Source organism: Haemaphysalis longicornis, unplaced genomic scaffold (genome assembly GCF_048455015.1).
Source record: "Haemaphysalis longicornis isolate Haplotype H1 unplaced genomic scaffold, Haemaphysalis longicornis Haplotype H1 scaffold_5, whole genome shotgun sequence".
In the NCBI taxonomy this organism is placed as follows: domain Eukaryota; kingdom Metazoa; phylum Arthropoda; class Arachnida; order Ixodida; family Ixodidae; genus Haemaphysalis; species Haemaphysalis longicornis.
Window position 1 is genome coordinate 68310473 of NW_027526385.1, and position 23841 is coordinate 68334313.

The window sequence follows — 23841 nt, forward strand, 5'->3', positions numbered from 1 at the left end:
TTACTATTCTTACTATTAATAAAGTGCACGTTTTTTAGCGACATTAGTGATAAGTATGAAGAATTTATTGTAACACGAATGCGAAACTTTGCCTCGCCTTGTTTTCGTGGCGAGGTAGGCGGCCGTCGCCATATTTTTTTGAGGCTTGGCGTGAGTGCACAAAAGAACTCTTCCCACCGCCAAAGAACATGGGCAGAAAAAAGAAGAAGCCAGCGAAGCCATGGTGCTGGTATCCTTCTAACGTATTTTGCTGGGATATGTGTTCTGAGTTGGTGTTGCGTCCCATATTCGCTTGCACGACCTTGCTGTCGTCGTGCGTGCTTGCGTTTTTTCGCGCTTAGTAAAATACAACTTAAATACCGTTTTTTGCGATGCATGCTTACCCAGTCTTAGCCCGAAAATGCCTTTCAGAGTTACACGCGACAGTGAAGATAGCTATTGGTAATATTTTAAAGCTACAGGGTCGTTCTGATGTCGTTTAGCCGAGAGCCCTAGTGCGAATCTGATGAATCAATTTTGTGGCCCACACCTCCTCAAAAGCACCCTTGCATCTGACGAAGTCTTCGGGAAGGCCCCTTTCATTTTAGAGAGCTTGAAATGTGAAGCGCCGTTAAACCATGTGACTTTCAATTTTTTGCGTGAAGGAATGGATGGGTGGTTACCCGTCGCAAGTAACTCTATATTTTTGTTGTCTGTTCAGTCACGTGCGCTCCGGGAAGGGAGTTTTGGGCTTCGAATTTAACTCCTCGCGAACGGTAGGGATGCCAGACGTGTGTCTGTCGCGTGCTTCCCGACGCAATCTTGCTACTTGGCTCTTGCGAGCTGGCCAGATCATGTCTCTCGTCGGGGAGATTTCTGTACATTGTCTTTCTTCAGCAAAACACATTATTGGGGAAGTTTGTGCTTACTTGTTAGAGCGCGGTAGACGACACAGGAGAAACAGCACTGGACAAGTGTTCACTTTCAGCCGAATGTTTCGGAAGCATTGTCACATATAAACACAATTGGTTATCGCAGTGTGCATGCGTTGTTGGACCCACAGATGAATTTTGAAAAGGCACCTTCAAACGGAAGCTTCTAAAAAAGGCGATCTCGTTGTCTAAGAGCGCAGAGTGTCGATAGTGCAATGATTGCTCTCTTTCTTGACACAAAATGCTTCTAACAGTTCCCGGGCCACAGTGTTTTCGCTTCTTCCATTAATTTTAATCTGCTTTACAAAAGGCTTGCATTCGCATGTTTCTCAATGTGCTGGTAAATCTGTGCACGTCATACTATTTATAGTGTTGAATTGCCCGCGTTCGAGTTTCGTTGCGTTACGCATTTTTGCGCACACGAGCAGTTCTGTCGCCCCTTGACGCTGTGTGCCCAAGGTATTGCAACCGGGAGTTCGACGACGAGAAGATCCTAATCCAGCACCAGAAAGCGAAACACTTCAAGTGTCACATATGCCACAAGAAGCTCTACACGGGGCCCGGGCTGGCCATCCACTGCATGCAGGTAAGGCCCGAAACCTAAACCCAATTTACAGAAGTTTGCAAGAGAAGTTTGGGCAAGTTCAAACTAAAATTTCCGTTTCCGGTGTTATATTTGATGTTAACTCAATGTCGGGGTTAAGTTTCGTCGGGCCTGGCTAAGAGTACAAAACAACACGTACAATACAAAGCCCTGCTGAAACATACCTGGCAACATCGAGCAAATAAACAGTTGGTAGTAGGGCTTTGTATTGTGTGTTCCATTTTGCAACTCCCATCCGGCTTGTTATGGTAGCACTTCATTTTCTGTCCAAAGTTTAATACGAACCAGCCTCCTCTTCCGCCTTATTTACATCAGATATATGTCAGGTTTCGCTGTACTTAATGCTAGACACTGCGTATAGCATATTGCACTCGTGGGGTAAAAAACGGAAGTTTTTACGCAGTTTTCGTCTGGGGGAATAAATAAGACTACAACTAAGAAGAATTGGATTGAAATGTTGTACGGTTGAAATTGTTTGCTATTTTCTTATTGGTATTACTTTTGTCTCTCTAGAGGATTTGTTACGGCAATTTTGAATTATTTGGAGAGGGGGGTGTCTCGTGTGTGCTTCGCTCTACTTGCACATAATATCCACAGCAACAAACCGAGCTATGTGTTCACACCAGCAAGAAAATGGCAGAAATTTTAACGTGGGGAGGTGGTGTGACAGAGACTGCTTTCGGTTTGGTAACGTTGAACGCTGAGGATGCTTTTATGAAGAGGTGTCTCGTGAACTGCCCCTCGCCAGGTGCACAAGGAGACGATCGACAAGGTGCCCAACGCGCTGCCCAACAAGAACAGCGTGGACATAGAGATTTACGGCATGGAGGGCATCCCTGAGGAGGACATCCGGGAGCACGAGCGCCAGAGGCAGGACCGGGGCGGATCGGGCGACGAGGAGGAGAAACCGGCTGCCGCCAAGCAGCCCGCACCGCAGGTGAGGGGACTTCTTCGTTTTGGTGCCTTTTCCCTTTTCCGCGAACAGTGGGGACACTGGGCCATTAAGGCCCGTTTCGGGAAGCTCCGAGCAAGAAGGCTTAACGTCACTTCCCCCTCAAACCTGCTGCTTTCAGAAACAGCAAGAAAAAAAATTCTGCCTGTGCAAATGTAACACAGCTGCTTAGAGGGGATAGTTGGGTTACTGGCGTAGGTGTATGTCTTGCGGCCAAGAGGGGCAGGTCTTAAAGGGACACTGAAGTGAATTTGTCAAGCTCCCGTTTTTGCTTGCACTGCGTAGACTGGCTCAAATTAGCACACTTTTCATCGTTTATCCGGTTGAAAAATCGGTAATTATTTTACAAAGCGCGAAAGAAGAAAAACTACCATGCGCGGTTTGCGGCGGCCGCACCAACTAAGGCTGTGACGTTGGGAGGAGGGGCGCCGTGATTGGACGATGCCCAAGATTAGCAATCACACAAGTTTCGGTTTCGGTTTCGGTTCTGTAAAACATAACCAATGGCGTTGTTGGATGGGCATTCTCAATATCTCAGTAATCATCGTACCGCGCTTCTGCCATGTTGTCGGCTGTAAAATGCACAAGATAAGCCTCCCAGGACGGCTTGTAGTCGTAGCATTCACTAGCCGAGACCTACGCAGTGCATGAACGCCCTCCGCGTACCCGCAGACGTCCAAATGTCATGCGCTTTTCCCCCATATTTGGAGCTTGCCTCCCTCATGCCTGTATCGTAAAAAGCGTGTTCGCACCAGGCCAAGGGTCTGTTCATTCTGGCCTGTGCCCACTGCCTGCAAGCAGTCGGTGCTTATGGCAACAGCACGCCAACGAGAACTGGCTAGCGCGCCACTGCCAGCCTGCGCGCGTTTTGTGAACTAGTTCGTGTAGCCATGAACGTTGCGGCCCAAAAAAAGGTGAACTCAATATAGAAAACATCGGCGGAAAACAAAAAAGTTACCTTCCAAAAAAAAAAAAAAAAAAGCACGTACCCGCGGGGATTCGAACTCGTGACTTGCAAAACATTTGCGGTGACATACCTAACGCCTCAGACAACTGAGCCACGAAGCCGGACGCGGAAGCCTGGCTAATATACGGTATATATTGTATAACCGGTTTACACTTTTATTTAGTTTTGGCATTTCAAGCAGCTTAGGTGACTATTTGTTGTACTGCGATCGTGCAGTAAGCGTCGCCCGAGTTTCCACAGTAGCTTACGTCTAGCAATTGCATTTCGTAGACGGAAAAGCGTTCGCAGATGCGTAGTCGGGCTGCTGACCGCTGTGCTTGTTCGCCCAGCGCAAAAAAGTGCTTCCCGCGCCCTAGTTTTACGCTGTACGGTAAAAATATCAGTTGATTTTATTTCCTTAGTACCTATATTGACTTCGCTGACTCTTCTCCCGCCTTCAAGAGGCCTTATATTTTCCTACTGGCGTACCAGTCAGCGAAGCGTCGCATGTGCGCTTGTGTGAAGCGACCTTGACTTGGAGCTAGATACAGTGTACAAACAAACCAAGTGAAGAAAGGCACATTCTTCCATTCACAAACGTGTCCTGGCTTCGTTTCAACTAAGCGAACAAATTGCGACCAAGCAATTTTTTTTTAACCTCCTTGATTGCGACGACCCGCCGGCGGCCGGCGGACGAAACGCTGGGCCGACTGACTCTTGTCGGCCGGGGAGCCGTGCAGTAGCGCAGCCGTGGCGCAGCCAATTGCCAGCTCATCCCCTCCTGACGTCACACGAAAACGCCACAGAAAATGGGCGAGCGTAAAGAGAGGAGGACAGCATTTTCGAATTAGTTTTTCTACTAAATAAAATCGCGTAAACGCGCCTAGAGTGGTCGAAACATGGCCTGGGGACTCCGGACTACAATTTGCGCTAGTAATCCCGCAATGTTTACATATCACTTCAGTGTCCCTTTAACTAAGCCTGCAGCACGGTTTTTGCTCTGGCATCTATTGTATGTCATCCGGAAAGTGTAGGCTTCCATTTGTTGCCTGTGGAGTCGTACTGTCTTGTGCTGTTAAGTTTCAAAAAGTAGGAAGGGAGGAGGGGGGGAGTGACTGTTCCAGCTAAGGTCAGTTGCATTGATATGGGCATACCTGCCAACTCTTCCGAATTTTCCGTAAAATGTACGAATTTTGACCCGTCTTACGATTTTACGAATCGTGCCTGAAATTATACGAATTTTTGGAAAAAATGGAACCATCTATTTAAATGACACTGTGGTACCTGCTCTGTCACGAGAAAGCAATACGTAGTGTTGTTATCACCATCTGCGAAGCTGCGATTTTGTCGTCTTCTCGGGGTGGGCTACGCATCCATATCCAGAACTCACTCTACCTCGGCAAGCCTGCTTGTAGCATGTTGTTCACGTGCCGGTTACGAATCCCGTGTTCATGGCGCTCTTTGTAGGACTGCTGCGTCCTGTGCAGTAAGACCCGTGGTACGACCGCGGTAGTTGCTTTGCTGTGCAATGGCGGGCTCGAAGTCGTGAAAGCACTACCAAGTGTTCTCAAAATCATACATATCCAAATTAGTTGCCCTTCCGAATGGAGTTGCTGCTCATTACTCTTCAACACTGACAGTTTTCATGTATGGTTCGGAAAACGTAAGAACGCGTGTCAGAAAACGTGAATCCTTTTAGACTTAAAAATTAGTGTGCTGCCCGCCACTTCCGCCAGTCCGCAGATATTCCGAATTTCCATGTCACCAGGTTGGCAGGTATGTATGGGTAACAGGTGTGCAACATAGCTGTCACACACAAACGTGCGCTTGGCAGTTTTCAAGGACGGATTGGCAGGTGACAGCGTAGTGTTCCACACTGTAACCTTGATGTTATGAATTTCCTGAACTAAGGAACAAATGCAGCTTCCCCTTGCATTCCTCTGCAGGCTGAATGCTTTGGCAGTTTTATCAAGTTCCTGACCTAATGAAAAACTATGTTTCCGGTAACTGCCAAATCGAGGTTGGACTGTACAGTCCTCTGCCATTGGTATGCGTGAGAAAGATTGTGGTGGAGATTAGTAAAGCAGTTCCAGGTGGGGCAGATTGTACTTTCACAGGTGATGAGTTCGCAAAGTACTGGACAAATCTGCAAACACTTGTTGCCAATTCGTCGTTTATTGTACAGCTAGTTGCAGCTTACTTAGCTGAGCCTCCGCCTCCCAAACGATGCTGTGAGCAGAACTCCCCCACTCGTGTAGCATGCTTTCTATACGCAAATGTGATACAGCATCTAAAGGGGGATAGATTGGCAGAGTCTCGGACTCACTGAGGATAGTCTGGGGTTCCCCATTCCAAATATCAGATAGCATCTCGAAATGTCTGCAGTGGGTCCGAGATTGATAGTCAAAGAGCCGCAGTGTCACTTTTAATGTTTGAATGAATACTTCTGTTTTTATATAAATCCTCTAATTTAAACTGACCTATTGTGGCAATTGCGTCCCACTTTCTTAAAAAAAATTAAAATAAAGCCGTTCCACTCAATGTGAAAGCTGTCAAGTGTGCGGAGCAGTGATCCGCCATAATGGGCTGTAGCGCTGTTATCCATCCAATGCATTTCAAATTTCCCGCCTCTGCAGTGCTTGCACGTGCCCTCTGCCTGAAACAGTGTTAGCGGGAGTTCTGTTCTTTTTGTGCTTGTCTTTCCTCCTGAACGTGCCGGCGTTGCACTGCCACTTTTTTTTCGCTCACTATCGTAAAAACCAACCCAACAAGCGTTCCTAACTAAACGAACGCGGGAGCTGGCAGTTAGTTGCGTACATTTTGCCTCAAATGCACCTACAGTTTTCTTTGCGCTAAACAACGGAGAGACGTATGACAAGCGCCAGCGGTTCGCAAGTTTCAAACGCTTATGACTATATAAACCGCTTGGCTTTCAAAGCCTCTGTTTTACTCCGCAACGACGGAACGCCGTGTGGCTGTACTTGGGTCCACCGAGCGAGCTACGACAACAAGGCGGGCCCCTAAAGCGCTCTGCACTTAGCATTGTTTGGGTTGGGAGTTTCTTATATACAATAGTGCCGGTCTCCACTGAGACCACGTCAGATGGGCACAATGTACAGATACGAAGAACGCTCATCACGTCAATGATCAGGCAATACATAAAAAAAAAAACATAACATAAATCCTTGAGTCTAAGCAGACCTGTGGTGCTTGTTTTCAAAGGTCGCCTGGGTGTGCTTGTACACAGGCGGCCAGTGCCCAGCAGTCGGTGCTGCAGGCCCAGCAGGCGGCGGCCATGGCGGCGGCGCAGCTGAACCCGGCCCTGGCGGTGGCAGGGGCGGCTGCACCTATGGGCATGGCGGCCCTGATGCAGCCCCACTTGGGAGCCATGCACCCGGCGGCCATGATGGGGCCCATCCCGGGCATGCCGCCCTTCGCGCCCCCCGGCATGCCGCCCGGCATGGCGCCCCCGCACCACCCCATGTCGCCCCACCACCCCATGGCCCCGCACCACCACATGGCTGCAGCCATGGGTGAGTTGTTGGGAAGCACCACCCTTCTTTTCCTGAAGTGTGCAGAAGAGTGTCGCTGATGTTGACATTTGAGGAGGGAGAGAAGGCTCTTTGATGGCACTGGTGATGTGGAGGGAAGCTCACCTTGTACTGTACGTTTTATCGGGACAAGTTGGCGAATTGAGCCCGCGATTCAATCTGACTGTTTTGGCAGTTTTCTGCTACTGGAGTTATGTACCACCTTCCATCCTAAATGGGGGGGAAAATGCCTGTGGAAGCCCTAGCTGTTGGCACGCAGAAATGAGTCATCTGGGTGCGCATAAACTGCAAGCGTGGCCCCAATTTTTTGAATGAGCTAAGTAGTGTTGCCAGAAAGTTTTCACTGTGTGTTTGGCACTCCTTCAGCAAAGCTGTTAATGCTATCCCAATTTCAGCGTATTGTGTCTCTTGTCAAGGACAAAAAAAAAATTGTGACCGGCCCGAATGTGTGCAAGCATCTTGCTCATTCTTCTGGCCAAAATTGGGAGTGATGTTTGTAAAAGCTTTGCTGCATGGTTATTCAATCAAAATTCAGTGGACACCATTCCTTTTGTTTTCTTTTTTCTTCAAAGCAAGCATTTCTCCACAATCGGTGTAATGGGTTCCTGGGGCTCTTGAAGGAACATAAGTGTAGTGATTGTTTTGCTGCATAGCGTGTCTCAAGTACCCAGATATTTTCACTGTTGCTCCGCAAACACTGTGAATAGTTGTCTCTTGTCAACGAATGCATTCAAGCTTGTGTGGTTGTCAGTAGATCGTAAGTGTCAAACGCAGAAAAAACAAGCTTGGGTGGGAAAAGTGCAAACGGTCAGATCGCACACCCAGTTGGGTTTTCTGTTGAGTCATAATAACCTGAGCGCTTTGAATGGGTTGACCTACACGAAGGTTAACATCATGAAATGTTTGTGCTTTCCAGGAATGCCACCGTTCATGGCCCATGGGTGAGTATCCTTACCTTTTCATCTCGACTCTGATGCTTTCCTTTTGAAATGTGCTACCGCGTTCTCAGATTTTTCTATTGCACATTTCAAACACTGCCAAAAGATAAATGGTTATGGTAAGATCTAGCTGTGAATCGAATGTGTGGTAGTATACTAATGGACGCCGGTAAATCTGGGACCGAAAGAGCGTAGAGCTGATCGGTTTCAAAGATTTTCCCCCGCAAAGAGTCCTATGTGCATTATGGGAAGCGCGATGATATCGGACGCAAAATGTGCAGTCCGTGATGAAAGACAAAATCTCCGAAGGAACAGTGGAGCAACGCAGCGCACAAGTTCTCGCGAGGCATGTAAAGTGGAACCTCTGTCGAAGAAATGCTTGCCACCCTCTGGAGGTGGGGCAGCCACCCCTTGAGCGATCCAGGAAACACAAACGGCGGGAAATTCGAAACACGTGGTCGGCGCCGTAATGTTAGGGCTGCATTTGCGCAGGATGCGTCCACGGTGCTGTAACGTTGGGGCCACAGTTTTCAAACGGTTAGCTTGTGTTGGCTTCGTGACGGGAGCGTAATATTCCCCAAGTCGCTCGTGGTAGTGTGCATCAATGCGTCCTGCCGGTGGTAACGTATGGAGTGGAAACTTGGCGCCTTACTAAACAGCTAGAAAGCAAACGTAGATCCGCCGAACATGCCATGGTGAGAAGAATGATAGAGGTAACTCTCAGGGACAAGAAACGAGCTTTCTGGATCAGGGAGCAAACTCGAGTTGGTTTCATAGTTCAAATAAAGAAAAAGAAATAGACTTGGGCTGGCCACATAGGGAGACGAGATGACAACCAGTGGACCACCAGGTTAACAGTGGATACCAAGAGATGAAACTATAAATAGAGTAAGGCCAATAACACGATGGAGGGATGAAAAGAAATTTTGGGGGCAAATAGTGGACTCAAGCGGCACGGGATAGGGGCGGCTGGAGGTTAGTGGGAGAGGCCTTTGTCCTGCAGTGGACCTGAGCAGGATGATGATGATGATCTGTGGAACGTCATTTCATTGACTAGGCAGACCAGAGAGCAGCAACCCTGGGTTCCAAATAAAGACTAACATTGATGGTAAATTGCAAATCAAATATGCATTCATCTTGGGGGGGGGGGGGGGGGGGGGGATTTCTAAATGGCTCCTCACAGTGGAATGGAAATTTATTTGTTTATTTTCTAAATGTTGATTCTGTTGCTTTGCATGCAAAAAAAAAAGCGCTGCCATAATTCCTGTGTAGTCGACAAAGAAGGTTGAGGACCTCAGGAGAGAGAGAGATGCGTATGCTGGTGCGAGTCTCAATTTTCCTACTGCTTGTGTAGGCGCCAACATCAGTACAGAACACGGCGCCATTTTTGAGCCTAAAAATTTTAAATTTTATTGAGAACGAACGGTCACCTCAATGCTTTTTATTCAAAACAGCTTTTAATAAACTGATGTAATGGGCTTTAGCTTCGAATTATCGAGCATTTTTTCCCGTTGTATGGCATGTAAAATTGCTGGGAGCAGCACGTCACTTCCAATTAACTGAAAATTCCAATTAAGGGGGGACGCGGGTCTTAGAATGGTCAAAAATGGCCAAAATATCGATTTTGAGAAAATCCAATTTTTGGAATTATTGTACCTTCAAGCACCTGCCTTCAAAATATCAACACGAAATTCCATCGGGAAACACTCTAAAATCATGTTTTGAAACGCCTCGCGGGCCACGAAATGCCCGGAATTGGGCAAAAGTTGCTTCAAATTCCCGCGCGCCCCGCGGGCGAAGCAGCCGACCGAACGCCGCCATCTTGGTCTTGTTTTGAAGCTTGTTTCTTTGTGCGCATTTTGCGATATCTCAAAATGGCGTTGCTTGAGTAGAACGACCGCCCTTGCCAGTTTTCCGAAGGCACCTTCTCGGCCGCCGATTGGCTAGAGCGGGCGCGCGCGGTTTGCGTTCGCCATACGACCCCTCCCATTGGTCGGCGCGACTGCTGTCATGGCGGTCGCCATCATGGCGTCTGCTACGCGCGTCTGACGGAGTCCGCTCTTCTGGCGCAGCGCTCGCTTAGAGCAGTTTTTTTTTTAGTTTCTTCTAATTCTTCCATCGCGTACTTTCGTGAATGATGCCAGGAGACGTACGTTTGAAGAAGACAACCCGTCATGCGCACGGAAAGCGAAATCGTCGTCCGCCTATCCCAAGGTCGCGTGGTGCGACTTCGGGCCGCTCGACTCCGCCGGATGAGAATCGTTCGCCGCCTCGTATTGCCTCGCCTGCCCCATCGCCTGACCAACCACCTCCGGAATCCATACCTGGTCCAAGCACGTCCTGCCGGCTTGACACGAGGTATTACACGGCGGAGGAGATCGCCGCGCGTACGGAACACGCGGACGAGGTCAAGCGCGGAATGGAGACCAAGTAAGCAACGCAGCGGAAATTCGACCTCCTTGAAGTGGATTTGGCGCACTAAGAGGAAGAATCCGGCACAGATTTTGTCTTAGTGGATTTTGCAATGCTGAAGGACCTTTTTGCGCACGTCAGGTGCGGCAAGTGCGGGCTGGCGGCGCCGGATTTGAGGAAGCCTGACCGGCAGTACGGCCTCGCCGTGAAGCTCGAGGTGACGTGCTCGGTTTGTGAACACCGTGTGGAACGTTTTTCCTCGCCAAGGACCGAAGGATCTGGCAATATCACTCTTTTTGAAGTGAATATGAGGGCTTTGAAAAGTATTCAAAGCATCGGGAAGGGGGTGACTGCTCTGTCAGATTTTTGTGCTGGTATGAACTTGTCCCACAGAGGCCTGCACCACAAGACATTCCAAAGCGCACTTGAGGAAAGTGGTTCAGGTTTGCGAGGACACTGCAGCAGCCTCTGAAGCTGATAGTGTGCGTGCCATCAAGGACTTGTACTCGAACCTTGGTCAGCCGCCAAACAACATAGATGTGATGTTTGATGGCACGTGGATGACAAGGGGACGGTTGTCACACATTGGAGTGGGCTGCATCATTGAAGTGTAGACCGGCTTGGTGATTGATCATGTAGTCCTTTTTAACTTTTGCTTAGGTTGCGCCATCGGACCCAAAGCTTCAGATGAGGGCTACGAAGATTGGCTGGCAGACCATGAGTCTCAGCGAAACATTGACTGTGGTGCAGGACGCATGGATGTAGAGGCAGCCCTGATGATGTTCAAGCGCTCGCTCTCCAAGAATGGGCTGCGGTACACAACCGTGATGTCCAATGAAGATAGCCGCACCATGCACGGCTTGAAGGAAAAAGGCGTCTTATGGGTTTATCCCCATAGGCCAAGAAAGTTTGCCTTTCGGCTACATTTATTTTCCCCAAAACTCTTGAGGGCCAACAACATGATGCATTTGCGGAAAACGCACTGCGCAGTGTCCCACCCCTGTATCTCTCAAACTTCCAGCATAAAAACCGCGAATGAAATAGCCTCACCAAAGAACAAAAAAAGGGGGGCACCTAAAGCAAATTTCACCCTCACACTTTTGCCGTACACAATATTCTGGGTACCACAGTGCACTGTAATAGATGATGGCACTTCACGAAGGACTGTTGCAGTTTTCACGACGCCAGCAAGACACCACCAGATTTCACAACGCTAGCAAAATGCCAACCGATTCGAAGTCGATAAATTTTGCTAAATTCCTGATTGGGTCCGTTACTTCGCCTTTTGTATCTCCAGTTCTAGTTGACATTTTTGGAATCCAAAGACAGATTTGAAAATGGGAAGAACATGTCTTTGTTACTGGGAAATTTTGAAGCTACACTACTGACGGTTCATCTCATAACACATGGCCAAACTTCAAATGCAGTTTTCTCAGTTTCATATTTTTGGACACTTCCCTCAGCCTTACGCAGCTTTTAGGAAACTTCTTTTTGCTTCACAAGGTCAATCTTGGTACCATTTTTTTCAGTACAGCCTGAGGCAGCCGATGACATTCTTAGTTTTTCTGTTTAGGCTACGCATAAATAATGACTTGCAGTTATTTTGATGAGCCAAAATATCCAATACTGCCATTTTTTGTACTTGACATATTTTTTTAGGATGCTGTGACTTTAGAGAAAAACGAAGAATGTCATCGGGTATGGGAACTCTCTGGCTATCCATTCATGTAATTAAAAGCGACAAAATGCAATGCGAAAGTTCATTAAAGCTGCGTAAGAAATTACCTAATTGCGGTTTAGACTTTGTATGATAACTTTTGAACTAACAGCACCAGCTCAAATATAATTGTATATTTGAAATCTACAGAGAAAAGCACATCCGTGTGCAAATTTTCATAAGTTTCTACCCATAAATAAAAAAGTTAGTTTTAAGACCCTCGTCCCCCCGCGACTTTGGATTATCGAGAGTTGGTTGTATCTGCTTTCCCCCGCTTGATGGCAAGGCACGAGAGCTTTGTGGCCTTTTCATGGCCGTGCGAGCATCACTGGGTCAACTTTGGCCGGGACTTGTTAAATATTGGCTGCACGCCTGCAACTGTGGCGCGTGTTTATTAATTTCACCCCTCGCAGGTTCGTCAGCCGTGGAGTGTGTCTGTGTGTGTATGTGTGTTGTCAGGCCCGCTTGGTGTGGCACGAGACTTGCTTTTCTGTCTGTGTGTGGACCCTAATCGGACTTTTCCATTGCAACCTTGGCCTTGGACCAACAACGCAGCGCTGCGCTAGCATGGCAGCAGTCGCGAAGGTTGGTTACCCCTTCGCAAATCTGGTGCAGGTGCTTTTGGGGGTCGCTCCTGTGAGGGTAGCTTGCGCGGGGAATTGGAAGTAAGTAAAGGTAGCTAGGCATGTGATTGATAAATAAGGCACCAAAATGATAATTGCAGCGATGATCCGGCTTAAAAGTGTGCTGGCACAGAAACCACGATAACAACAAATAAAAAACGGTGTCTTTTCTCTCGTAGATCTGAGCTTTCTGACATGGCAAAGCAGAAGGGATGATACGTTTTACTTTCCTTTTTGCCCAGACTGGTCCCTGTTTCTAAATGCTTTAGGGTCATGCGTGCTTCAGTTTGAACACGTTTCCAAAGTCGCACCTTTTGGGGCTTTTGCACAGATTACGAAATTTCCCCATGACCGGCTTCTGGATTGGATCGGCTAGCTAGGAATATTCTGCCTTGAATGTTTTACTTGAAGTTGGTATCAATTGTGGGGTGCAATAAGTCTGCATGTGTGTTCCCCTTGTTCAACCTAGATGTTGCTGTTACGATGTCAAGTGCAGGAACTCTGAGCATGCAACAGGCCGCTAATGGTGTATGCTGCATGCTGTAGCTTTTTGCCCTCGAGTTGAAGCATGTCAAAGTGAGTAGTGGGCGAGCTTGTTTGTCGCACCCGTGTGAGCTCGTTTGTGCTGTAGGATTGTGCAAATACTGCCCCATGCATTCGCCTTGGTGATGCTTTTGGGGGCTGCCGTGTGACGCTGTCCTAAAAGGGCGCACTACTGGCACTGCCTTGCTGTTGGTAGCCGATCAAACATTAATATGAAATGAGGCTGGTGAAAAAAGAAAATTGAGTAAATGTCAGTAAAAGTAAAAGCTGCCTTGCACATTTTTAACAAGTTGGTACAAATATTTCTGCTTGTCATACAGCACTTTGGGCCACTGTATCGTGTCCTTGCTTGTAGTCGCACGCAAGATATCTGGAATTTCGCAAAAAAAACTTTCGTGACATTTTTGTGTGGGAATGAAGGTACAGATTGTCTAGACCTTTGATGTTCCGTGCACCCACCTAATGATGGAACTCTGAAATCAAGCTACTCAAACCGTTGAAGGAGAACACCGCTCTGTCGTCACTGTGGATTGCCATTTTGTTAACGGTAGTTTGTAGATGTGCCAGTGGGCGGGCTCTCGAGTGCTGTTTGGATTTTGTGTGACTGTGCGTTTCTTGCTGTGATTCGTTTCGATCTAACCGCTTTTCCCCTCCCCTCCCCCGTTACTGCCACTGCAGCGGCATGCCTGGAGCGCCCATGCCGATGATGGGAGGGCTGATGCCGCCCCAGCCCGCACCCCCCGCCCAGCCGCCGACCACACAGGCACCGGCAAAGCCGCTCTTTCCCGCCGCGCAAGTGAGTGTGGAAACGACCCGTGTGCCCAGTGTCGGCCGACTTGGCTAGCACAGGTTACTACCAATAGGATTTCACTGCTGTGCCTCCAGGAGAGCATAATCTCAGAAAGTTCTTCGTGAGAAGTGTTTTACTCTCAAAGCTGCATGTGGCATTAATGACAGTTTTTTCCAGCCTGGCTAGTCGGGCTCGGGGAGCCAAGAAACTGTCCAGGTTGGGCAAATTTTTTCTCACCATCAGGGCACTCGTGTTCCTTGAATGTTCTGTGGGGGGACTTGAGTGGTGGCGTATGAGATTTCGGCACACATTAAAGATCCCCAGGTGGTCAAAATTAGTCGAATCCCGCTACAACGAAATTGACGGGACGTGCGAAAAATTTCGTTGAAGCGGAAATTCGTTGAGGCGAAATCTGCCCCAACACACCACGGAAAGGCCAGAAAAATGGCCCCGTACGTTTCCGCAACATTGGCAGCATAATACAATGTTTAGAAAAAGGAGTGACACGCAAGAACTCATGTTTATTTGGATAACAAACATACCAATGGTTATGTTTTTTCACCACCCAAAGAACGCGTTACGGAGGGGTGTGAAGATGTGCAGGCGCAAAACGTATCGCTGTACAACAAGGCGTGCCCACCGAGCTGATTACTTGCAGATAACTGCTAGGCCGTCGGAAGCCCCCCTCTGAAGCCCCCCTCTCGCTTGTGGCAGGAGCAGTGCCATTATCTTATCCTCTGACAGGGCACGGCAGCTACTGACCTTGGCAGGCAAGACGCGCGCGCTTGCATTTAACATGACCGCGCGCCCGCGACTAAGATAGGATGGCTAGGCTTCAAGACCAAACACGCAAACATGATTTTTGCTCTTGGCTATGAAGAATGGTAGAAGGAAAACGGCAAAGACAGCTGCTCACAACGCATACACGACGGCACCGCGCCAGCAGCGGAGCACATTCATGCAATTTCAACTGGATACGGATTGGCTGTAGCTCTGGGGCTCCGCCTTGGCGAAGCGGGCCTGCGCCTCGTGTAAAGACGGCCAGCCACATCGTTATCACCATCAAGCAATGGCGTGCGCCTATGAGTTATTTTTGTTTTGTTTTGGGTGGCGGTGTGGTCGCAACGCGCATGTTTTCGGTGAAACTAAGCGTCCTTAATGTATAAAAAGTTACAGATAGCTGGCGCTATGCTTATTTTATTGTAAAATAATTGTTCGAACCCAGCCCAAATCATCTAAAATTTCGTTGAAGCGAAAGCAAGCCAGACAAATGGTTCGTTGTGGCGAGGACTTTGTTGCATTGACTTCTATGGCTAGCTGACAGGGAATTGGAAATATTTCGTTGAAGCGGAAATTTTGTTGAAGCGGCGTTCGTTGTAGCGGGGTTCGACTGTAATACGAAGCCCTCCACTACGGTGCGCCTCATCGCCTGCGTTGCGTCGGCGCGTTAGAACCCTACAATCAATCAATTTTTCTTTTTCTTTTCTTCTGACTGTTCATGGAATGTACATGTGGATTATGTTGTCGCGAAAGCTGCGAGAGTGCTAAATTTTATTCAGCGTAACTTAAGATGTTCGCATCAGCGACTTAAAGAATGTGCGTATTTTACGTGTGTACAACCAGTCTTAGAGTACGTACGCCTGCGCTGTCTGGGATCCGGCGCAGGTATCTCTCAGTGATAAGATAGAAAAAATACAGAACAGGGCGGCAAGGTTCGTCCTGGGACGGTATCAATGGCGGGAAAGCTGTACCACTATGAAACAAGAATTGAATTGGGAGCTGCTTTCATCACGTAGAAGAAAATTGCGATTAAAACTTTTATATTTAATAATAAAACTGGAATCAACAAGGACATGTATTTACAGACGCCATATTTGTCAAATCGAATTGATCATTCCTGTAAACTGAGGGAATACCGTCCCAGGACTGGGATTTTTGCAAATTCATTTTTTGTCAAAACGATACATGAGTGGAATTGGCTCTCAAATGTACAAGTGTCTGCTGTGAATGAAAACTTTTTTTTTTCGAACCGGTAACCCCCCTGCTATAACGCCTTCGGGCGCTGCAGGTATATGTTGAATAAAGAATAAAGAATTTGTAATGTAGGCGCACAGGAAGCCGTACCACTGTTAATACTCGTTGTGTGTCCACCATTGGTTTTTAACATAGAAATGCTTATTCGCAAAGTACTGTTTGAATTTCTGAATGGGCAATAACCTCAGGCTGAAGGGAGGGCTCGGTTGTCATGGGGGTCGGTTGTTGTCAATTGCTTGCAGGCGGTGGCCACATCCACCACCACGACGGCGGCCAGCAAGCCCACCTTCCCTGCCTACAGCACGTCGTCGCCCAGCACCACCGCCTCGTCCACCCCGACCTCCTCCACCACCACCACAGGTGGGGCAATGAGCAACGCTACACAGAGCTTTTGTGTATCTCTAGTTGCGAGGCCCTGGTTTGCTGCGTTTACCTTACCGGCTTGCACACAGCAACTCGTGGTGTCCATTGGATCCGCTGTTATAGTCAGGGCAACAATCAAGTGATCTCACAAAGTGTGCGACTGTCGTGGAAAGGGTTCTTTTTGCATAAAACTGGGTGCCTGCCTTCTTTGCCATCATCGACAGAGCGAGGCCTGTAGAATGAGCCTAGTTAATCCCATCTACGACTGCTGGAATTGTACAAGCAGCAGCGTGTGTGATAGTTTCGCAGCAAAGCTGGGCTAGTTCTGTTTTTAAGGGGGGAGGCTGGTCTTAGAGAAACTTTTTTATTTTTCAAGCTATTGAGATGAAAACTTCCAAACAGATGTATTTCAGCATTCTGATTCCAAATATCAATTTAGATTTTGGGTATCACAAGCAGTTCTAATTTCATACAGATTTCATTGTCAAAAGCCTATCCCCAATTTAAAAAAAAATCTGCTTTAATGATGCTTCTAAACTGCACTTCATTGCATTGCTTAGCAACCAGGGAGTGCAATAAAAGTGTTCCCATGCTTCTAGCCTTCCTACAACCAATTGTATGAGGGTTCAAACTTCGTTGTTTGAACAAACTTCGTTGTATGAGGACGAAGTTTGTTCAAACAACGAAGTTTGAACCCTCATACAATTGGTTGTAGGAAGGCTAGAAGCATGGGAACACTTTTATTGCACTCCCTGGTTGCTAAGCAATGCAATGAAGTGCAGTTTAGAAGCATCATTAAAGCAGATTTTTTTTTTAATTGGGGATAGGCTTTTAACAATGAAATCTGTATGAAATTAGAACTACTTGCGATATCCAAAATCTAAATTGATATTTGAAATCAGAATGCTGAAATACAACTGTTTGGAAGTTTTCATCTCAATAGCTTGAAAAATAAAAAAGTTTTGTCTAAGACCAGCCTCCCCCCTTAAGGAGTGGGTTAAAAAAAAAAAACAATGCGGCCTTGTGTGGTTGATGCCCTGTGCAGAGACCAGCAGCACTCCCAGCACACCGCCGACCACCAAGGCGGTGGTCTCTGCGCCGCCGGACATCAAGAAGCCGGCGCTCGTCGTGCCAGCCGGTGCGTCGAGCAAGATCGTCCACCCCGAGGAAGACATCTCCCTGGTGAGTGTTTCTTCTGCTCTGGGAGCCGTTTGTTGTCTGGCTGAGACGGGCATCATTTGCCTTAGCTTGTAAATATAAGAACCCCAGGTGTAGCTGTCGAAATTCTGGCTCCTTTTGGTTTACAACCGAAGTGCAAGTGAGCTTCTCGATGTGATTACGTCGAGGAGCCCTACCGTTGGAACCGGTTCTGTGCTGTGTGGGGGAAGGCATGCTTTATGGCGGAGCATGCGCTTTTGGGTTGCTGCCAAGTTTTGCGATACACCGTGTAAAGGGACCATGGTATATGCCCCTTCCATTGCATTGCGTTTTGTTTTCGTTGACTGGATAAAAGGAACAATTAGGAGGGAATGGCATGCACACGTGGAGGCCTGTGTTAGGAGTAACGTCAAACAAACAAACAAAAAAAACGCACGGCTCACTTGGGTTACTCTTCACTAGACTTTCAGGGTGCGTCGTTCTGCGAGGATATCTGCAGATGCCAGTTTGGGAAAGCCACGGTTGAGCCTGTGTAATCGAGGAGTGTGGCCTCAAGGCAGCGGCTGCTGTGTTGGTAGCCTTTTGTAGTAACGTTCTTGTGCTCTCAAAGTTGTAATTTATCAGCGGTGCTGGAATGGTTGCCTCCCCCCTCCTGCTTTCCAGGAGGAGAAGCGAATGCGTCTCCCCCAGTACCAGTCTGGTGAGGACAGTCCGCCGGCAGCCGTCACGACAAAGCCTGCTGGCGCCCTCTCTCCGACTTCGGTGAACGGGGCCATTCGGCCACCTGTGCCCATGCCCCCGGGTGAGTGGTCGCCATGGCTTCGAGTTTCGCAGCTTTAAACAACTGCCCAGCTGAATACTTGTGATGGGGGTGTGGGGAGAATTGTGTGGTTGTCGAGCCTAACCACTCTAAGTCTACTCTTCTGACGTTATCTGGATTTAGAATTTGGACTAATGTTCCAGCGCACTGGTTCTGAGTAGAACTTGGGTACACCTGGATCACTGAGAGCAACAACGGCTAGTGTTCTTGCTTTGGCCTGGTGCTGCTTTGCATTTTGATTGTTTTAGGGCAAGGCTCGCATGTGATGGTTGAGATGCATGTTGCGTGCTCCACTTCTTTTTTTTCTCCTTCATGCTAGCGAGTGCTGCAAACGCTGTGTTTTGGCAGCTGCTGAAGAGAGCTTTTAAGCTGTCAGGTAGGCTATTCGCAATGGCTGGACTCAAGCCGTGGTCAACCCCCTTCTTTGACTAGATGTTTCCTTGTTGCGTTTTTACTCAGAATAAACGAAGGAAACCCAAATCGGGTGTGTTTTTAGTTGTCTGTGGCTCCAAAACAGTGGAACATAAATTGTGTAACTTTCTTGGGGCTGCCTTTAATTGAGGTGTGCGTAAATGATTTCTCAGTACATGGTCTTGCACCGCAGGGGGGTTTGGAACTTCTTTTGCATTACTGTATTTGCTGCACAACTTGCATTTATTGCAACTTGCAATTATGTATGCACAACTCCATGCATACATAATTTTCAAATCCTTGACTTGGAGTTTCCATTGCTTTCAAAAAAAAAAGAGAAAGAAAGAAACATCACTACTCGCATATTTTGGGCATCCCCATGCCTTTCTGGGTCAGCTATGCATTATACATGTGCCTGAAAATAGTTGGAAAGGGCAGGAGTGCGACTCCTAAGTGCAAAGCACTTTAGGGGCCGGGCTTGTCGTTGTAGCTCGTTATGGGGTCACGTTAGCTAGGCACCACAGTAACGCGGCGCCACGTACCCAAACAGGTTTCGAAAAGATCACCTCTTCCCCTGGTCGGGATAGAACCTGTGTCCTTCGCGTTACGAAGCTAATGTAGTATATCCCATTGCACCACTGAGGCAGGCATTAGTCATGTGCAAAGTGTTGGGGGTGCGCTTTGCGCTGCACCGTTGCCACGGAGGCTACCGTTGCTGGGCCGGAAATAAGTACACAATGTTAGAAATATGGAAAACAATTATCGATTAATGCATTAATTGCCGCACGCTAATTAAAACTCAATCCAGTGTCTCTTTATAGGCCTCTTCAGGGGCTGCAGTGCCCTCTCTTGACTACTTTTGGTATCAACGCCATGCTGATACTGGAGCTAGTCGAGATAGGGTGCCACAGCCCCTCTGGCAAATCACTGCTCCACAATTGACAGCTTCCATGTTAAGTGGAACTGCTTTAATTTCTTTTCTTTCTTCTTTTTTTGTGCTTGCTTTGAATATTTTAATCTCATCACCGGGCAGTAGTGGCATTTGTTCTTTTAATGACATTGGGCTCAGCCCTGAAAAAGCCTGAACTGACTTTGAAGTGGTGTTATCTAATCGTAACCAGGGGACGTCCTGCTAACCCTCAACCCAGCACCGCCTGTAGTTCTGGGACTAACGCCACAACCGCCCATACCGGCCTTGGTCACGTGTGAGTGAGCTGTAATTGCCATAGCAACGTTGTTGCCGCGTCGGGCTTGGTGGCATTCTAATTGTCGTGGCGACATGGTGAGAAGTGCAGCCTAGGGAGAGGGCTGATTTCCCCTTGTCTGTGGCGCCATTCATTATTTTCTTAGGTCGGTGTACACCACTCGGATGGTGAAGGCGCCAGCTTCAATTGTGCTTCACGTTCTGTTCATGTTACAAAAAATTCGGCCATGCATGAACGCGACTTGAGGCAGGACTTGCGGTGACGTGCCGCAAGACTGGCGGCAAGTTTAGCCGCAAGACTTGCGGCGACTTGCCTTGATGTGCAGTGCAAAATAGCGAAAGTTGGCAACAAGCACAGTACGCGTAGTTGTAAAGCTCGTGGCGCGAGGCCAGTCCTGTTCAGCTTAGCTTCACAGCATGCCGACATGATTGTCACCTTTCGCTGCCAGGAAGCGAAAAGATATGTTGCTGTGAGTCTGTCGTCCTTGTGTGTGTACGGTGCGCAGCGTGATGACCAAGAATGCACACACGATCTCTTCACTGCTTTGTGATGCGCGCAGGCCTTTCATGAGCCCGGCAAGAGGTGGAGAGAGAAAAGTGTGTGGGGCTCTTTGATTATCAATGTCTCACCGTGGACTCCCCTAAAGCAGTTTTACATTATCGTCATTCTGTTATATTCCTCTAGTTTAAAGGAATCCTTCGACTACTCGCGGACTATCCGCGGTGAGTCCAAGACTGTCACTTGAAGAGCTGCAGTGAAGGTGAAGCGTTTTGTGCGCCGCAGGCCACTGGTTTCGGTAATGTCAAACCAGAGCGGAAGAAATGTAGCAATGGCTTGTCTTAATTGACCAACACGGCAAGTTTGGGCCGGTGCAGGCCAGAAAGCTCATGGGGTAAGAAGAGAAGAAATTCAGAGTTGGGTCATTCAACTAGAAACACATTTTCTGGCGTGCGTGGCATTCTTTTCCCGTGTAAACTTGATTGAGAGGCTTCATATTCCAACAGAACAGCATTGCCCAGCAAAACTTGTTCGGGTGTTTTTTACTCTAGCAGATGACACTCGATCTTGGGGTTGGTGGGGGGGCACCTATACTTGGTACAACTTTCTGTGGCAGTGCAATTATGACTACAGAGTCGAACCGCACTGTTTTGCAGTGCAGCAGGAAGTAGTTCAACAAAAATAATTTTCTGGGTGTAACCTAAGCAATCCAAAAATACATACTTCCTATTTTTTAGTCTTGGATTGATGATGCCGCTAAGTTATTAGCCAGAATATGTGAAACAGAGCATTTTTTTTTTTTAATTTTCGCCACAGATTTTACATAGGCTCTCGTGAGAAAGAAATTCGAAAGTCCCCGTCGACAGCAGCTTCCTATCCCTCTGGTAGCTTGCCATCTCCTTTGTCACATAGGCCTTTTTCAAGAAGCTTGAAAACCAAAAGCTGTCAAAAGAAACCAAGCAACTGGTCTGCAGCATGTTTGCCCAAGTGAGACTGGCGCAACCAGGCTGTGTGTTTCGAAACGCTTCACTGCACAGCGCCCCACGTGCAGTGATGTCACCACGCATGCTATTCTATTGAGCTGTTGCTAAAACGACCCCGCCGTTCAGACTCTGTGGCCTCAAGGCAGAGTTCTGGGTTCTTGCACCGATGGCCCGTGCTCGAGGCGCAGCGGGTCTACTTTTTTTTATTGGAAATTTTTTTCTTAACTCAGTTGCTTTTTTACTGCGGGAGAACTCAATTCTTCGTGTTGTTTTTCTTATAAATGGTGATTTGATTTGTGTTAGGTCATGGCTAAGGCAATGTGCTGCTGAGCATGAGGACGCCGGTTGAATCCCTGGCCATTCTGTAAAATCACCGTTATCGTGCAAAGACACGTGTCACACGGGGCGCTGTGCAGCGAAGCGTTTGGAAATACGCAACCAGGACTCTCCGTTGTTTCCACATTTCGTTTGGTTAGCCAGCTTGCTGGCGTAAGCCAGTGTAATGTTGCATGGCTCAAGGCAGAAGTTCTGAGTGGCACCTTGAAAACCCCTTAGGTTCTCCAGTCAAAGGGTTAGTTTCTGTTTAGAAACAAATGCAGTGTGGGGAAGGGGACACCAATATGCCTACATGCTCGGTGATCGTGGTTCAGCGCACTCAACTGTGTGGAGCGCATAAGAAGAAATGAACTGTAAGAAATACATATCTGCCACAGGGAAACTGAAACTAGTTTATCGGGGTCTTCTTTGGCGCAGTAACACAGATCAGTTAGCTCTCTCTCTCTCTATCTCCCCCCTCCCTCAGTGGCTTCTGCTCCATTGCCGCAGAAACCTGTCCCCGAGCCTAGTTCCCTGTCGCTTAGAGCGAGAGTAGGTGGCCATAACCAACTAGCTATAACCAACTAGACTAGCTAAGCTTTGTCTTGTGGCAGTAATAGGTCTCTTGTTGCCGCCACTTTACCCAACAGGCATGGCTCCAGGCATCCCACCAGGCGTTCCCCCGGTTCCCTTCCGCCACTCCGGTGCGCCGCCAATGCCCTACCCACCTCAAGCGGGCGTTACGCCCCCCATGATGCCGCGGCCTTTCTAGGCCCCCCGGCATCACCCTTGCCAGCAACCGACGCCGGCGGGGGTGCAGATAAGTGTTGTCGACGAGCGCCCCTCCCCTCCTCTCCGAGCTGACCGGGGAACGTGGAGGGGGAGGGGGCAACGCAAGGTTTGTCGCACCCATCTCAACGACCATGTCTCTTCACATCGTCCGACCAGCTGTGGAAGCTCCCCTTCGCTAGACGCGCCTTTTCTTCTTCCACCCCTTCTCTCTGTCTTCCTCCCGTAATTTTTTGCCTCCTTGCTGTTGTAAACTTGTTTTGTTTTTCTGGCCGTCGTCAGCTGACCACGGGCACACACACGAACACAGTAAGTCTTGACAAAGGCAAGTGCTTCATCACTTGTTTGAGAGCCTGATCTGTGCGCGCGCACACACAACTGTGAAAGAAAGAAAGGAAAGAGAAAAAAAAAGAGAGAGAAGGGAGGAGTGGCGATGCCTATTGTGCAGTGCTTGTGCGGAGATCGGCGACGAATGCGCGTGTGCCCCCGGCAAGGTAGGGTGTGCTCTGCCAAGGTAGGGAAAATGTTCATCTTGCGAAGTTGGTGTGTGTGTGTGTGCGCGTTCGTGCCCGACACAAGGAACACTGTGACTGCTACGATCATCTGGAAGACTGGTGCCCAAGGTTTGTGAAGGGAGTCCTCCTTGTTAATTTCTCTTATCACTGTGTCCGCGAGCAAATTTTTTTTTTTTTTTGAACCTCCCATCCACCTTTTCTTTGCTTCCCTCTGTGCCAACCTGTTCTAAAGGCAAGACAGAAAAAAGAACATTCTTTTTGGTTTTATCTGCATACCTGTTTTGTTTGGAACTGTTCACCGTTGCTTTTCTGTCATTTGGAGGAGGTGCACTTGAGCGCTTCGTTGCGGCCGGTTCCGAATAAATGGCCCACTGTTGTTTCACCTGATGCCTCGTCTAAGTTGTAAGTACCGCTACGGTTGGTTTTCCTTTGTGGGGGCATTGCGGACCGCTTCAAGGCTGGACAGCCAAAATTTACGCTGCATGCATTGAGGGGAGCTGTGGTTGGGTCAACTAGCTCAGGCCTTCCGGATAATCAATCACTTGGTTGAGGAGTTTGGGACAGATCTGCTGGTGGAAATGCGCTTTATGGAGGAAACATGCTGGCATAACTGGATTACAGTCAGTTTGGCATAACTGGATTACCCTCAGTTTGTTTCTGTGTGCGCACACTTTGTCACTCATGAAAGCCCCCCCACCTTGCTGTCATGCCATTGCATGGGGACAGAAATTAAAAAAACAATTGTCAGTTCCTTGGCCATCGT

At 48.2% G+C, this 23841-nt stretch overlaps 1 protein-coding gene across 4 annotated transcripts; it reads left to right on the forward strand.

Moving 5' to 3' along the window:
• The first annotated feature begins 81 nt into the window (after nt 1-81).
• On the forward strand, nt 82-23465 carry Bugz (Bub3 interacting GLEBS and Zinc finger domain protein). Of its 4 annotated transcripts, XM_077670644.1 has the most exons (12): nt 82-229; nt 1371-1497; nt 2264-2452; nt 6661-6946; nt 7881-7905; nt 12587-12616; nt 13876-13993; nt 16264-16381; nt 17430-17566; nt 18206-18344; nt 19895-19978; nt 22425-23465. In XM_077670644.1, the coding sequence occupies exons 1-12, from the start codon at nt 189-191 to the stop codon at nt 22544-22546; spliced, it is 1416 nt and encodes a 471-aa protein (XP_077526770.1). In that variant the 5' UTR covers nt 82-188; the 3' UTR covers nt 22547-23465. The 4 variants fall into 4 exon arrangements, with proteins under 4 accessions (XP_077526770.1, XP_077526773.1, XP_077526771.1 ...); XM_077670647.1 differs by lacking the exon at nt 19895-19978; XM_077670645.1 differs by lacking the exon at nt 12587-12616.
• Nucleotides 23466-23841: the final 376 nt, after the last annotated feature.